This window comes from Lampetra planeri, chromosome 15, assembly GCF_965212315.1.
Source record: "Lampetra planeri chromosome 15, kcLamPlan1.2.h2, whole genome shotgun sequence".
In the NCBI taxonomy this organism is placed as follows: Eukaryota; Metazoa; Chordata; class Hyperoartia; order Petromyzontiformes; family Petromyzontidae; genus Lampetra; species Lampetra planeri.
In genome coordinates this window covers 1,664,767-1,681,019 of record NC_136121.1, presented here as the reverse complement: position 1 = coordinate 1,681,019, position 16,253 = coordinate 1,664,767, and the positions used below count along the sequence as shown (strand labels likewise).

Here is a 16,253-nt window from a genome sequence, read left to right as displayed (position 1 = left end):
ATTATAAAAGTTATGAAAGAATGTGCAAACGCAGCCAGTTCATATACATTCTGCTCTAAACAGTACACTGTTGTATTTACGAGATGATTGCATCCTTCGTGCACTGACACTTTTCCTGCACTCGTAATCCCACTGCCAGTGGCTCAGCAGAAGGGCAAGATGCTTGCAATTGAAATATTGTGTGTTTAGATCCTAGTTGAGGGTTGACTTAGCCCATCAGCACCATTCCAGGGTCTATAAAATTTGTACCACTTTGTGTGGACTTTCCCTTGTCATTGGGATGTGGAATTTTTCCAACTGACTCAGAGCTGTAAACAGGAGATGAGCAGCAAATCGCTTTGACTTTTATTGTATTCTCACCTAAGAATTAAATGAAGGCGACTGTGGATCATCGTAGCCATGCCGCTCAAGTTTTTCAACTGCTCTGAAGACTATAAACGCTGTCCGATAAATAAACACCAAGCAACACTAAGCCTGAGTGCAATGCGGATGTCACGCCTAGCAACTGACACAGATCATTCAGGTCAATCAGTGTTGTGATGATTTTTACAAGCATAAAAAAGGGAATAAACTGCAGGGGACAGAGAGGTTAATGTGTCCCGTGAATTTTTGTGTAAACCAACATACAATTAGAAAATGATTACACGATCTTCTGTTGTTGTGTTATCTATTATAGTCTAAGTGTTCCATTCAGGGAATAGTTGGCAAAGACCACTGACAAAGAGGCCTCTGCGTTCTCTCATGAAAATTATGTTGATGATAATACAAATAATTGACTCACATAAGCTATAGAGAAAAAGTGGCAGATGTACTAGGTCATGAAAATGACTTAATAACAAGCCATAGATGTGTGGCACATTAGGAATGGACCACTCTTTTAATTATTTCCTCGTGCAGCAAGGGAGTAAAGTGTGGTTTTGTGAAAGTCATTATGTGCTGTGCAGTGCATCAATGCACGTGTGTACACCAGCATGTGATAACTGAGTTGGGCCTGTAGGTGGCTGGCAGGGTTATTGATTAACCGGACTTTTACACCATTCACGTGGTTAATGGCGACTCGTTTGAGGATTGCTGCGTGTGACACACGTGCTGTTGCATTTTGCAGGTAAAGGACCCATAGGTTGTTTTTGATCGTTATAAAAATGTTCTAGACTTGTTTTATACTTCAAGCTTGGCTTTGAATTGTTAGTTTGTGATATATTTAATAGGAGGGGTTTTAGCACTGTGCACTGTAAAGGATGACGCACTGTAGTTAATAATTGTAATTCTCTAATCTTAATACTGTTTATTCTATAACCATGCCCATGCACCCAGAGTATGACTACTTGCAATGCTATTGAGAATAGTACATTAGTAAGTTGTACAATGGTGACAAGTACAGTCCGTATACTGTACAAATACAATATAGATAATGGGTGTAAGATACCGATATAAGTGGATGATATAGATAGACATACAGCTTAGGATTAAATGAATATTCGAATAGTGAAGTGCAAGGGTTATTGTCAAAGACAAAGATGGTTTATCAGGAATAGAATTGAGTTGAAGAGAAATTGTTATTGATTAACGAGACTGGTACACCAGTCACGTGGTTAATGGCAACTCGGTTGAGGATTGCTGTGTGTGACACACGTGCTGTTGCATTTTACAGATTGACCAGAAAAAATGCGTTTGCCCTCGATTTGGATCACCTGCCAACGTCCTTCATTTCGAGTGTGCAACAGATGCCAGCTAAGATGATCACACATGGAGACAAATTTCAGGGAAGTCAATGCAGAGCAATGTATTTGAACCCCAGTGGAACGCCACAGCAGATATTTGTCATTTTGATCTGATGAATAACTGCTTATACCTCTGAATGTGCAAGGATATAATGCAGTGTGCCTTGTCTACAGGATACAGATTTTCTCTTCTCGTAGCTTTGAATATGCGGTAAAAATGTACTAACATGAAGCTATGTATATACAGTGTCTCAATACAATTGTTAGCTCAAAGGTCGATTACATTCAACATGTTATTTATAAAGTGATGCTTCTGATCTATTACATTTTTAAACAAACTTCTATATTATAAGTAGTGCAGTTAGTCGATCGATAGGTCACGTGTGGTGGGGAAAACTGCGTACTCCCACCTCTTCTAAGACGTGCCTAGTGTGGAAGAGTAGGCCAACTCCCCTCTAGATAGGCCCTCGTGAGCTCCCTATCGTTGAGACCCTTCCATCAGGAGTGGCGTGAGCAAGCAATTGTAAGGCTGCGGTTTTGCCTTCACATTATTTTAAGAAATAGAATTTTCTTTCATGCGCCGGAAAATAATGTGCATGCAAAGACAAATAAATGTCTCCTATTTTCCCTCATAAGCTGCTGAGGAAGGTGCTGTAAGCGAGTATACTACCAACAAGGTATACAATGGGTGTTGTAGCCTGCACGTATGTTTGGTCAGTGGCGGCTCCTGCAAAATCTCTCAGGGGGGGGCAAATGTCTGGATGATTGATAAGGATAAGGTCCACCCATGCAATGGATAAATTAACAGCTTAAGCATGAAAGGCAACTTCACTTCTTTAATATTAATGAAAAATAAAGTGACTTACAATACATCTTGTTTGTTTCTATACTCACTATTAAAACAAACCACTCAAGTTTATTTTATTAAAGATTCCACTAGGTGGCGACAAATTATATTATTAGATGAAACGTGCTTACGTATGATGACGTAAGCACGTATGATGACGTAAGCACGTTAGGGCGAGCCCTCCCGGAAGCCATAGAGAATGCATTGCAGCGCCCCCGTTCGAAAAAAAACATCTTTGAATGTAAGTCTATGGGACCACTCGGGGCGATTCTCAGCCGGAGTGAAATCGCCCAAAAAGAGGCGGTACTCCACAGAACGTAGCATGACGCTGATTGGACTATATCCAGAGGCACAGTGACGGCTAGCGTGACTGTGGTTGAATGACATTGGTGGTGCGTTGCCCAATCGCCTTAATGAAGAAACCGCCCCTGGTAAACAGAACTTCTTTTGCACTGTACGTAGCCAACAGTGCTTATCGGGTGTGCGGGGGAAGGACAACGATCTAACACAAAAAGCAGTTCTAAAGAAATTAGTTTTCAATCTAGATTACTGAAAAGTTCATAGCTCCAGGGGCTTCCTGATATCGGAAGGAAGTGCTTTCCAGACAGTCTCGAAAGCGCATCTGAAAGTGCGAGCGATGCCGTGACTGTCTTTGTTCGATGGCCAGCCAAAAGCCGTTGCCAGGATGAGTTTGTGTGATGATGGTTTATGCCTTTGCCTCCCCACTTCTGATATTCTCCTGCTGCATTATTGTTTAGTGTTATATAGGAGTGTGGTCACCATTCATGTAAATCGGACCTCTCACAATCGCTAAGGAACCACAGACGAACTCGAAGGCGAGCAGCCAGCCGGATAAGCCGGCGCTACCAATGATTTTCCAAGCTCTAGAGTCCTCTGTATGTTAATGTGTTTTCAGCCGATAAGCGAATGTTTATACACGTTTAGGCATTTTGGTAAATGTGCACAGAGGTGGAGAAAGCCTTGTTTAAATATATATACAGGCACGTGTATGCAATTCACGAAAGAAAATATGGATCACACCAATGACATGCTTCAAAAAATATGCAAGCTCAAAAGGTTAAGAATACTTTCGCAGTTAAAGCCCTACATGCCAGTGACTAGATATCAATTATGACTTAGATGTTATAATTACAGGAATATGCCCTGTGAGCTGAAACAAACACACAATCTAAATTAGTATTATTATTTAAAGTATGTGTTGGGTTGGGTACATTTCGAGAGCTATATTTAGCAGATTCGCTAAATAGTTAAACAACTGGCAAGTAATCGACTCATAGACCATATTTAATGAATAACCATTACTCAGAAAGGAATCCAGACGTTGTGGTCGTGATCCCTCTAGCACTGCAGTGAATGCCAGCCATCCGTCTAGCACTGCAGTCAGATACCAATCATCCATCTAGCACTACAGTCAAATGCCATCCATCCGTCTAGCACTGCAGTCAGATGCTGGCCATCCGTCTAGCACTGCAGTCAATTGCCAGCCATACATCTAAAACTGCTGTAAATTGCCAGCCATTCGTCTAGAGCTGCAGTAAGATGCCAGTCATCCATCTAGCATTGCAGCAAATGCCAGATGAGTACCGAAGCAGTGGTGACTGAGACACAAAGTACTCCACTGATGAAAGCAGCGTTGGCAGGAATGTGTGGTATGTAAGTTATCCCGCATCAGTAATTGGCTTGCAGCTTCACTTATGTACAACGTTATGCATTCGGCGTCAACAGCAATACACAGTGACCCTACAAGTAAGAACCAGCATTCCCAGTGGATGCCAATTATAGTTTTATTGTTTAGACCAAAAAAGGCGTTGCTATCAGAGGTGGGTCACTTGCTTCATAGTGCCTCAAACAGACACACACGTGCGCGCGTGTGTTCATGCCAGCTAGGTGTGTACTTCCGTCTATGTTCAGTCTGCCTACCAATTAGTGCCTCCATTCCAGTGAGAATGAGGGCTTAATTTGGCTCGAAGTCACTGCCAGTGCACTGTGTCCCACAACTGCGTGAAAAAACAACGAGAAGTGTCATCGTTTTCCTTCAGTGGTGGTTTACACATCCTGTGTCGGGCTGAGAAGGGCCCACTTTTTAACATGAACAGTGCGTTTACATAAGCAACTACAATGCTATGTCTCGGATATTCTCTATACCTACGTTTTTTGCTGTTTCCTTATTAAAGAAAGTGGACCTTCGCCGAAGGCCAATGTTGGGATTTTTTTTATTGTACTATCATTGCAGTTGGTTAGGTGGTGCAGGTTGGCTACGTACGGTGTGAAAAAGTTCAACATACATACATGACAAACTAATGCCCATATGTCTGTACTCACTCAGCTTGTTGCACGTCAGGTACAAAGTGAATGACTCATCTCCCCCTGTGAAATTAGTATCAAAGCTTCTACAGAGATATCAGAAACAGCTGTAAGAAGTCATCATGTGGCAATGTTCCTCATGATGGAACCTTCCTGTCTATACAGAGTTCTCAGATGGGGTGTAAGTGCCTAGTGCCTGGGATGTTGAAAACACAATTATAAAAAAATAGCAACGGGTGATAAGATACATATTCTGCACTATTACTGTTACTATGCTTAAATGTCCAGGGAAGCTTCACTGAGTCTCAATACTCTTCTTCAGGATGATTCTGCCAAGTGTATCACACGTTGCTACATGAAATAAAAATTTAATAATTTGCGGGTAATTGTCAGCATTGGCATATAATTCGCCAATATCGGTGACATTATGTGTGTGCTTTATTAGCTATGGGAGGAAACGAGAAAACCCGGGGGAAAACCCACGCATGTAAAGGTGGTTACGAATAAATGCCCCCATTCTTGTAATTTCTAGCATGATGTAAATCCCATTGCAGAGGTATCAATGAAGCTATGCTGATTTTTACATTAATAGCCCTAGCAGTAAGAACATCAACATAATCTTAGCTTCTATTATTGAGGATTACAGAGATGTGCCGAGCACCAGCAGGCTGATAATTTCTTTGCAGCTGCAAGGCTAAGGGTTACAGTCACATCTTCACAAAAATGAAATGAAACATCCCACCCAGGTGATCACATTCCTTTGTTGGTATTGTAGATGTTGTTTACCAAAAAACATACAAAGCCGGAAAATCCAATGAAGCATGAATTAGGATATAAATGATTCATGGTGAGTGTTTTGTGAGTCATTATTCATGTAGCTATAATGCCAACTGTTTAACTATAGCCCTCCACCACCCAACAAAGCCAAATAAAATCAGGTTGTCAGTTCGCCAGCAGAACTGGAGGAGTGCTGGAAAAGCAAGGAAATTTTTTGACAATTTTTTTTTTATGCAACATCGCTGGAGATTACATCCAGCGTCATCAGGTGTTAACGAGAGCTTCACTCTCCATGGGATTTAAATTGTGTTGGTTCAGGGAACTTGTGACATGGTGTAAAGTTTTAGAGCTTACTTGTCTGTGATAAAATATCTGTCGAATAGAATCCAGCTCCCAGAGGATTTGCTTGAACCACAGTTCATAGGCTGCAACACATGAAGGGCAAACAATACGTTATCTTTGCTCACATTTATCACAAAAGTACCATGCATAGAATTGTATAGATTATTACAGCAATATGTGTCATGTTCTCATGATCTTTTCTAAAATGATGTTTTTGTATACAGAACACCTACTGGTCGAAATTGTTAAATAAACACAATAATAAATAAACACAACAATTGCCACGATAAATTGTTGTTTCCTTTGAGCAGAGAAAACTGACGCATTGTGGTAACAAGTAATGCATGTCAACTCAAACAAAGGGTTTGTCATTAAGTGTGATTACGTAAAAAAAAATGTTAAACAGCAATTGACATTAATACTGAAAAAGTGAGTTTAATAACATTCAGACTTCAGCTAGGCAAAAACAGTGATATCATATACATAGTAACGTTAATGGTAGTTCTTCACGTGACAGGTGCTCGTCATGGATGGTGTTGTGATGTTGGTGGTTCACCCTGGTGGGTGGTGATGAATAAGTGCTTGTCACAGATGGTGTTGTGATGCTGGTGGTTCACCCTAGTGGGTGGTGATGAAGAGATGCTCATCACAGATGTTGTTGTGATGCTGGTGGTTCACCCTGGTGAATGGTGATGAACAGGTGCTTGTCACAGACGGTGTTGTGATGCTGGTGGTTCACCCTGGTGGGTGGTGATGAACAGGTGCTCGTTACAGATGGTGTTATGATGCTTGTGGTTCACCCTGATGTGTGGTGATGAACAGGTGCTCATCATGGATGGTGTTGTGGTGCTTGGTGCTCTCCAGGACTTGAGCGTCCAGGATCTTGTGAAGCTGTGGGAACAAAGCCATAGCGCCCCAAGTTACACGCTAAGACCAGCTCGCCCATTGTTAAAGGTTATGACTGTGCTCACAAAATGCATCGGGGATTTGTGCAGGCTGCGGAATGGATAACATGCAGGAGAATTTGCAAAAAAATATCTGTAGCTTATCGTAGGCTAAATGTGTCACTATACTACATATTACACTCAATCAAGATAAAGCAGCACTGTGTGCAGCCAGGGCCGCTAACGTATTGTATAGCATCCTCAGACTGCTGAATAATGACCACAGCAGCTGTAAACATTTAGTTGGAACCCCGCTTTGTTTTATGATCTTATTCTTTCACATTCAGGTGGTCAAGCCAGATAACCGCGTCAGGAGCAGCGGAGTCTATTTCTGAAATGTCTTCGTTGTATTTGTGGATCAGGTATTGCATTGTTATACATTGTATGGTCTGTTCTAGAGGACCACAATTTTTTATTTGCGTGGATGCAGTTTAGAGTCGACCATGAGGTTTGTGGAAACATCAAAATCAAGGATATGTTGCGTTGGGTCACCATGGTCATCACTCAGGATGATAAACGTGAATGCCCATGTTTAATGGTTACCCTTGAGGGTGTTTGGGCTGAGCCGTCAGCTGGGAGTGTTCAGGCCCGTCCATCCCCTCCCTTCCCAATGCTATCGGGGCTGCATAGCCATGCGACATCTCATAAAGAAGGGGTGGGGGGTCTGCAAACTAGACTACTTGATTAAGGGCATAGAGAAAACATATGAATTATCTAACTTCATATCAGACTTCCCCACTGACGCATGACAACGTTATTTTTTGTTTCATTATTTGTCTGTAGATTATATTATTTGTGGGTTCTGGGAAAACTAACAGTGCATATAGAATGTTGATAATGAAGCCCAAACGTTGTCGTTGTTTTGTCTACAGAAAATGTTCATCCTGTTCTGTCTGTTGGCCATGTAATTAGCATGTGATTTTATTTATATATCTTCAGGTCCACATGTCAAAAGATATCTCAAATTTAAAAATAAAAGAGAGTATTTTGTTCAAAAAGTAGGACCTCTTATTCATAAATGATGTCTTTCGAATTAAAGGCTCATGCATAAAAGCAATTGTAAATGGCGTGAGTTTACACTTTGGTGCCACGGTGGCGAGATGTTATCGACCTCGTCTGGTATGGAGGAGGTCGTGGATTCGATGCTGATCTTAACGCCTCTATTTTGGAGTTTGCATGTTTTCCCCCTGGTCGTGTGGAATTTTTACAGGTCCTCCAGGTTTTCTCTCCACATTTAGAAACATGCGTTTAGAGTATTTTCCTGATATTAATTTTCGCATGATAAGCCACTTTGTTGAGCTATCATTATTGGCCAGGTGGCTTCTGAAAAATATCGATATAGCTAAGTGGGCCTTACCTGGTAAAGTAAAAATACTTTACTTCTGTTATTGAATACAGAAAATCCATATGCTGCATTTAATAATGCATTGGTCATTTAGAGGGAGCAATGTTAAAGGTATGCCAGCTGGTATTTTGAAATTAGCTGCTATGATGCGGTCCAGCTGTTATCACTGGGGCTGCTAGGGACAAAGCATCTCACTTAGAAAGCAAATTGTCGGTGTGGTCAATTGCGGGTAATCCCACCTCTTCCAAAATGTCTGGCCATCGTGGAAGAGTAGGCCACTATACTATCTGGATGGGCTCTCTAGAGCTCCCTCCCTCTAGCAGAGGGCTTTTCCACCAACAGCAGTGTCATTGTAGGGCTGCACATTTACCTTGTGTTTTCCCATATCGTACCACGATATTATTATTACTAATACTCTACAGTAAACAACTTGGCCTCGACATGCCCTAAGGAAGCAAAATAAAATGTGTGGACCCTACACTGATAATTTATTCAATGGAAGTTTTAATAATGCGATTTACATTTAGAGCAAGTCACTTTTCATTAGAACTCTGCATTGGCAATTAAATTGGACATCTGTGACTACTCATCGGATTCCTCCAGTTTAAATGAATATTGTGATTCTGAAATTAAAGTGAATGTTTGGCATTTCAGAGGAAATCAGGGTACCCAAAGAAAGCTGATGTATATGAGGGGATAATACTCCGAGGTCCACGTAGACTGTTGCACTAATTTGCTTTTTGTATGACAATCTCCTGGCCAACTTGTAAACCCAGCACATACGTAAAAAATAGCCAGATTGTTAAAGCAATTTTTTCGCACCCACATTGTTTGTAGATTTTTCAAATTTATTACAATTGTGTTGTTGGCCTTTACGCCACGAGAAGAGGAATCCATTCAGGAAAAACTACACCGAGGAATGCCCCCTGTACTCTTAGTTCTTTTGGTAAAGTCACGTAGCTTCAAATCTAGAATGAATGCCCCTTGTGTTCGACATTGGCCCGCGGAATAGCTGATTCACAGAACTTCCATTAAAACATCTTACAAGTAGTCTGTTTATCTTCTAAGCTGGTAGTGGGCAACTTGCGGCCCACGGGCCGCATGCATCCCATGGAGCTCCTCGTGATGGCCTGGTCCCAGTTTGTCAAGGGTAATGTGTGGGGTCATGATGAGTGCACATCCACGATCTAAAGCTTGTGGCCCACTGATGTGAAGGAGGGCTGCTAATATGGCCCACTAACTCGCCTGGGTTGCCCATCGCTGTTCTAAAACTTAAATTATAACAAATTATTTTAGCTCAACGAAGTGGCTTATCACGTGGAAATTTACAGCAGCCATAGACTCCAAACGCATGTTTGTAAATGTGGAAGACCCAGCTAAAAATCCACGCGACCACGGGGAGAAAACATGCAAACTGCAAATATGCAGGTGTCACGGTCGGGATCGAATCCACAACCTCCCGTATACCAGACGAGTTGGTTAACATCTGTACGTAAAAAAAATTCTGCACAGTACAGAGCAAACTTTCCCACACGCTCTCATATGAGATTGTCACTCAACAGGCAAACCCACATTTCAAGCAAAATGTTAATTATATTAGTAATTCAAAATGGTAATTTATTTGATATTTGAGGGAGGAGGAGGGGGGTGTAATTGTCCCTCCATAATACCAAACCAATGCTGATTAAGAGTGCCACTCATTTATCAACCCCAGAATTGTGAATCCCCTCCCTAGGATTTATACGTGCGAACTTCCATCTGCAAGGGAAAAGGCTCTGGCAAAGTTAGGCCGAGCTGGCTCCCAATTCACAATAAACATCGAACAATAGCAAAGTATCTGATGGGAAATGCTCGATTACACGCACCATTTTACAATTATGAAATATGCAACAACAAACCGACTGTACATATTTTGCTGTGCATGGGTAGTTTGGCGTCACATTTCTTCATGTAGAATGCTAGCTTTGAGTATAATTTGACTGAAAGTTCAATGCGGGTTGTGCTACAGGCATATATTGTATAAGCTGCGAATCGGTTGTGCTATATGAACACGAGAAAAACTTTTCATATTTGTACTGAAACTTGAACTGATTTTCATGTAGAGCAATCTTGTCTGCCTTTTCCACCAATACATTTTCACTCACTCGTATTTTGCTTATGTAAAACTGAGCACTTTTGCAATCACGGAACATAAATCAAGTAACTGATTCAGTAGATGTATACCCAATGTCGCGATTAAACTTAAAAATCTAAATGTATGTGTGTTGAACTTTCTTCGCACCCTACGTAGCCAACCGTTATAAATATGGAAAAGACGTGTCATTCCCCAATATAAAAATTTACCAATGTTTATTTGAGGCATTGGGAGAGGTTTTTTGTTAATTATTTATAGTAGGCTTCTTATTCAGGCCTTCTACAACCTTTGTAATGGATATATCCTTACCTGGAGGTAGTCTCCGTACACAAGACCCCCTAAGGCAGCTTTGTTAATCCCCTCTTGAGCAGCATCATTCTCCAAACCATCGTCCAAGTCCACGGGACTGATGCAGAGAAACGAGAGGGGGCAGAAAGACACACATCAGTGTTAAAACCACCACGGAGTCCATCACTTTGTTTGACACAACATTTCCAGTTTTTCAATGTGTAGTTTTTCTCCAGGATTTCTAATTCTCTCCCACATTCAAAACACTGTTTGAAAATAAAATGACGAAACATGCCAATTCAGATCCCTCCCTAAAGAATATGAATACCAGAAGCTCTTTTAAATAATATATGAACATATCAAAACAATTGCTTTTCCATTGCATTTAAAGTAGTCTGTTGTCTAGCAACTCTTCCACGATACGACTAAAAATCAAATATGTTGGGATGTCATGCTGAAGCTTTCAACACAATGCATCTTTTACATACCAAAATACCATTTATAATTGTCACTTTTCATGACACTTTATCTCAGATGTACAAGGGGATGAAGATATGGACAGGTGCACGCAAGTATGCGGGCGTATAACGCAAAGAGCTTTCGAGATCTGAGTACGATATTCCGGGTTCGGGTGCATGCCAAATCTTTCTTTCCTCGAGCGTTCACTGCACCCGACCGTGGGCAACTTTCGCACCTGCCAACCACTGCAGTTGCCTGCTGTTGAACTTTGCACCTGAAAGTTGACCTCAACTCCTCAAGTTGCCGACAGTTGTGCAAAGGCAGGTGCTCGAGAGAAGAATTGACCACAGCGCGGCCCCATCTGAGGGACCACACTGTTGGGTTGCCATAAACTCCAGAACCATTGCAGTGCAGTTTTTTCCAGTTGTGATATAATTATTAGAAATAGCTATCGATTATGGGGGGGTTTTTTCGCCTTTTAAAGGGAAATGTTTGGTCCGCAAGATGATTCGGTCCACACAGCTTGTGCCATGTCCCTGTAAAGGACTTCTCTTGCAGTGACAATTTAAATATATCAACAATTTTGAGAAACTTTTAAGCTTTTAAACTGAATACATTTTATCTATTCATGTGCACAAGTGCTGGTGATACTAACATTAACATTTTGAGACATATAAAAATTACAGACATGACTAAGAATCATATAAACTATGTATCAAACTAAATCCTGTGCAGAATTTTTACATTCACATGAACTAAATTTGAAATATATACTGTATATATGTACTCACGAATGAAATATTTGTGTCATCATTTATTGCACAGTTCTCTTTTGCAAGGTAGCTGACGATTGTGAGTGGCTTTTCGCCTGGTTCAATCAGGTGACACCTCTTGAATAGATGAGCTTGAGGTTAAGCAGAGATAGCCATTATCCTTGTGCTCAGTGCTAACTACAATGCCTCAACTATTAACTGGCCATCCATTCATTTATGCATGCCTACCAAATTGTACCAACTGCTGCAAAGTAAACATGAATGACCCCAAACAGCATTCAATACAGTAACACATTTCTCAATAACACTGCCATATAATATATCTAAAATCGGTGACATTTATGGTAAAAGTGCCCCTTCATAGCACGTACATAATTATAATAGAATCGCCTCAAGTATAATAATAATCTATATTTTATTAATCACATTTCATATTTAAATATCTCAAAGCGCTGTACGTAAAAAAAAACTACAAGTATAGATAAAATGTAAGTGAAATCGAAAGCTGATAATAATAATATAAATGTCAACCACACTCGAAATCAGGGGCAGTTTCTTCATTAGGGCGATTGGGCGACGCACCACCAATGTCATTCAACCACAGAGTCACGCTAGCCGTCACTGTGCCTCTGGATATAGTCCAATCAGCGTCATGCTACGTTCTGTGGAGTACCGCCTCTTTTTGGGCGATTTCCCTCCAGCTGAGAATCGCCCCGAGTGGTCCCATAGACTTACATTCAAGGATGTTTTTTTTCGAACGGGGGCGCTGCAATGCATTCTCTATGGCTTCCGGGAGGGCTCGCCCTAACGTGCTTACGTCATCATACGTGCTTACGTCATCATACGTAAGCACGTTTCATCCAACAATATAATTTGTCGCCACCTAGTGGAATCTTTAATAAAAGAAACTTGAGTGGTTTGTTTTAATAGTGAGTATAGAAACAAACAAGATGTATTGTAAGAGTCACTTTATTTTTCATTAATATTAAAGAAGTGAAGTTGCCTTTACATGTTTAAGCTGTTAATTTATCCATTGCATGGGTGGACCTTATCCTTATCAATCATCCAGACATTTGCCCCCCCTGAGAGATTTTGCAGGAGCCGCCACTGCTCGAAATGCCAATACAATGAAGAAGAAACCGATAAACGTGAATAATAATAATTACAGAGTCATCCAATCAGATAACAGGAAAAGCCAATGCAGACAAGTTGTGTTTTGTGCTATGAAGAAGGGCAATGAACCGAAATGGTGCCTGTTATGTATGTGTCATTCCTATCATAAGGGCAGCGTGATGAACGAATGTTCTTAGTTATTTGTTGTGCTTGTGCATCACTGCCAACGCAATACTGTATCACAGACGACATTTGTCCACGAGGATAATGATCATGTGCCAATTTCACAAATATACTACAAAAACGATACTTCCCTCTGTTAACATTCATCCAATTGGCACCGTGGATGGATAAACAGGCATCAACTAAAAAATATATTTATGTAAAGGCAACTCAGTCCATAACATCTTGGGGATTGATCAATTGTTACCACTCTTTGGGCGGTAAGACTGGTTGTGGTAGAGATAAACTGTTTACACCTGAAATCTTGACTTGAAGCTTTCGTGACTGCAGGAATTCATATTGTTTGGGTCTTTCGGTAAAGTGACGTCGACAGGTTCAAAGAAAATAAAAATGCAAACTACGACGTTTCGATCGCAACACAAGCGGTTGTCATCAGGTGATGAAGTCACTTTAGCGAAAAACCCAAAGAATATGGTTACACCTTAACCCTTTCCCATTCCGTTGACATACGTGGTTAGAGGTAAATGTTAATTATTACGTACTTGTACGTCATCCGTTTTTCTTACGATTCCGAGACTCCCACGAAGCCATGTGGGAGGGCGTGTTGCAGTTTGGCCCCAGCTATCACCATAGTTCTCAGCGATGAGTACAATGTCTTTAAAAACAACGGTACAATGCATCATTCCGAAATTCAGCGGTGAACGGAACACCCACTCTGCAACTTGCAGACATCTCAGAATGAGAAAGGGTTAATTATGTAAATGTAGAATATAATCCGCTGCCAGTAGAGATAAGCACAGCTCCAGTGCTCACTTAAGCATTGATACACATTGACACTGACATAACTGTGAATAGCCAGGTCTCGGCAAAATATAGGGATTGTAATTTGGATAAAGTCCTTGAGCATTAACTACTTTAAACACTTCCATTGCAACAGCCAAGGTGAAAAAAAATGTGCAGCCCTTGTTCAATCCACTTTTGGATGAAGGGCTCCTTAAGGCATGTTGTTTGTGGGGGCTCTCTGACCATACTTCCCGACATTGGTCAGTATGAGTTGGTGAAGGTTCAGGTACAATTCACCAGTAATGTTAGCCAAATCGAACTCAAACTGTTGGGTTATGAGTACAGTGCAATAACGACTGTGTCACCACTCTACCCCAAGCGAGCAGGGTATTGCCATGTATACGTGTGTTTCTAGGCACCTGGAAAATTGGTCTCTGAAAGGTCATGATTGTTGTCTGATTATAAATAATGTAATGCATGGTGTGCATTGAAACAAGAATGCACAATTGGCTGCGGGACCCTTTAGCTAAGCAAAAGGCCATGCGATCCTTGGAGTGCATGTGCACTGGCTTCAAGTTACAATTGGAAGTTACGCAAGACTCCGGGGTGATATCAGAGTGCTGTGTCAAAGTGATGTATCCAAGTCGAGGTGTATTGGCAAGTGTACACTTGGCGTTGATCCAACCTTGTGATAGACAAGTCTTTGGTTGTAAAATACACTCCAATTTCATGTCACCAATAGCTGGATAATGATTGAGCTGGGCAAGGGACGGTGATAATGGAAAAACTGATGCATTCGTCTTTAGTCCCCCCCTCCCCGTCCAATGGCAGGTGTTTTTTTCTGCAATATTTTGCTGTATTTTCTTGGATTTTCTGTTTGCACTTAGTCACATATTCACTTTAAGATGTTTTCTTGTTCATGTTTTTGTTTTTTGTTTGTTGCAGTTGCACCCGATTCAAGAGCCGAATGGCTCACAGGGCTATACCTAATAAATGCACTTGAACTTTAAGTTTGACATCTTACAAAGGACAAAGCAGATCATAGGAAAAAATAAGGATTGATTTTACCCTTTCTGGCAATAAAACAGGCAATAAAATGTTTAAACACCAAATATAAACTTTTTTTCAAGGAATCACGTCTGAAATAACCACACGTACTTGTGGTGAACATGCAAACAAAAACATGCTCTGATAATATACACCATGTCTTTGAAACTGATTGGTATACAACAGAGACAGCCTTCTTTAGGGCCTAGTCTTATCAGTGTTCGCCAAAAGGCGAACAGATAATAGAACTTTTCTTAACTATTTTCAAGCTTCACCAAGTTGAATCTATCTCAGTGTATACGTCGTCTGAATGACAATGTGATTCATTAGTTTTATAATGGCGAGTTTCCATTATGTAGGTGTGCTTTCTTAAACGTCATTGTGTGTAGAGATACAATTATGTGGGAAGTGTAAGCTGAAATGTTTGCTGTACAACAAATACAATTAACTAAATAATATAATGATATGGATGGTGAACTTCTTTCGCACCATAACGTAGCCAACCGTGCCATTTGTTATTGACCACCCTTCCTGTCATTGATGTTCATCTGATCAAATGGGACCAGCACAAAGCATTTGACTCACAGTCAGAGGAACATGAGTGCTATTCCCAATCGTGGATGTATTGAATCCATTACCCCCCTGGAGTCACTAAAAACGAACAATGCTTTATGGAACTAAGTCAACAGCAGTTTGCAATAAAACTGACTCCTGCCATGGAAATGAATAGTTTCCAACACAGTAGCTGTCGTAAGAGGGACTACAATTGAAATCCAAAGACGCATTGACTAAGTAGGAAACTTGTGAGGTAAACGATAAATAATTGTCACGATGCTGCTACCTTTCCCCTTGCACTGCTGTAATCTTCCTCGACCGCCCAAGCCTCGTGCTAATTCAATTATTTAACAGTTGTGAATGTCCAATTAATGGACATTTTGGACACTGTCCCCAGGTGGTTTGCTCGTTAGTTTAGATGTAGTTTCTTTTTTCACCAAAGTTCCTGTGCCCGATACCATTGCAATCATTGAAGATTTGGTTCAATAAGGATTGAATGCTGATGTACCGGCCCTGGTGAGACACTGCCTCACCAATACATACTTCACCTGGAATGGAACATTCAACAAACATACTGAAGGCACTCCAATGGGTTCTCCCTTATCTCTGGTTGTAGC

At 40.9% G+C, this 16,253-nt stretch overlaps 1 protein-coding gene across 2 annotated transcripts in view; it reads right to left on the bottom strand.

Annotated features, from left to right (window-relative positions):
- The window catches only part of TDO2 (tryptophan 2,3-dioxygenase), a 128,548-nt gene that overhangs the window by 90,376 nt on the left and 21,919 nt on the right, over positions 1 to 16,253 (bottom strand). Inside the window, exons 2-5 of one of the 2 annotated variants that reach the window (XM_078600825.1) lie at positions 13,794 to 13,906; positions 10,745 to 10,841; positions 6,813 to 6,903; positions 6,025 to 6,095 (exon numbers count right to left, since the gene is read on the bottom strand). In XM_078600825.1, coding sequence (XP_078456951.1) covers positions 6,025 to 6,095; positions 6,813 to 6,903; positions 10,745 to 10,841; positions 13,794 to 13,804 — 270 coding nt within the window. In that variant the 5' untranslated portion in view covers positions 13,805 to 13,906. The remainder of the gene's footprint in view (positions 1 to 6,024; positions 6,096 to 6,812; positions 6,904 to 10,744; positions 10,842 to 13,793; positions 13,907 to 16,253) is intronic. The other variant, XM_078600824.1, reaches the window with a different exon arrangement.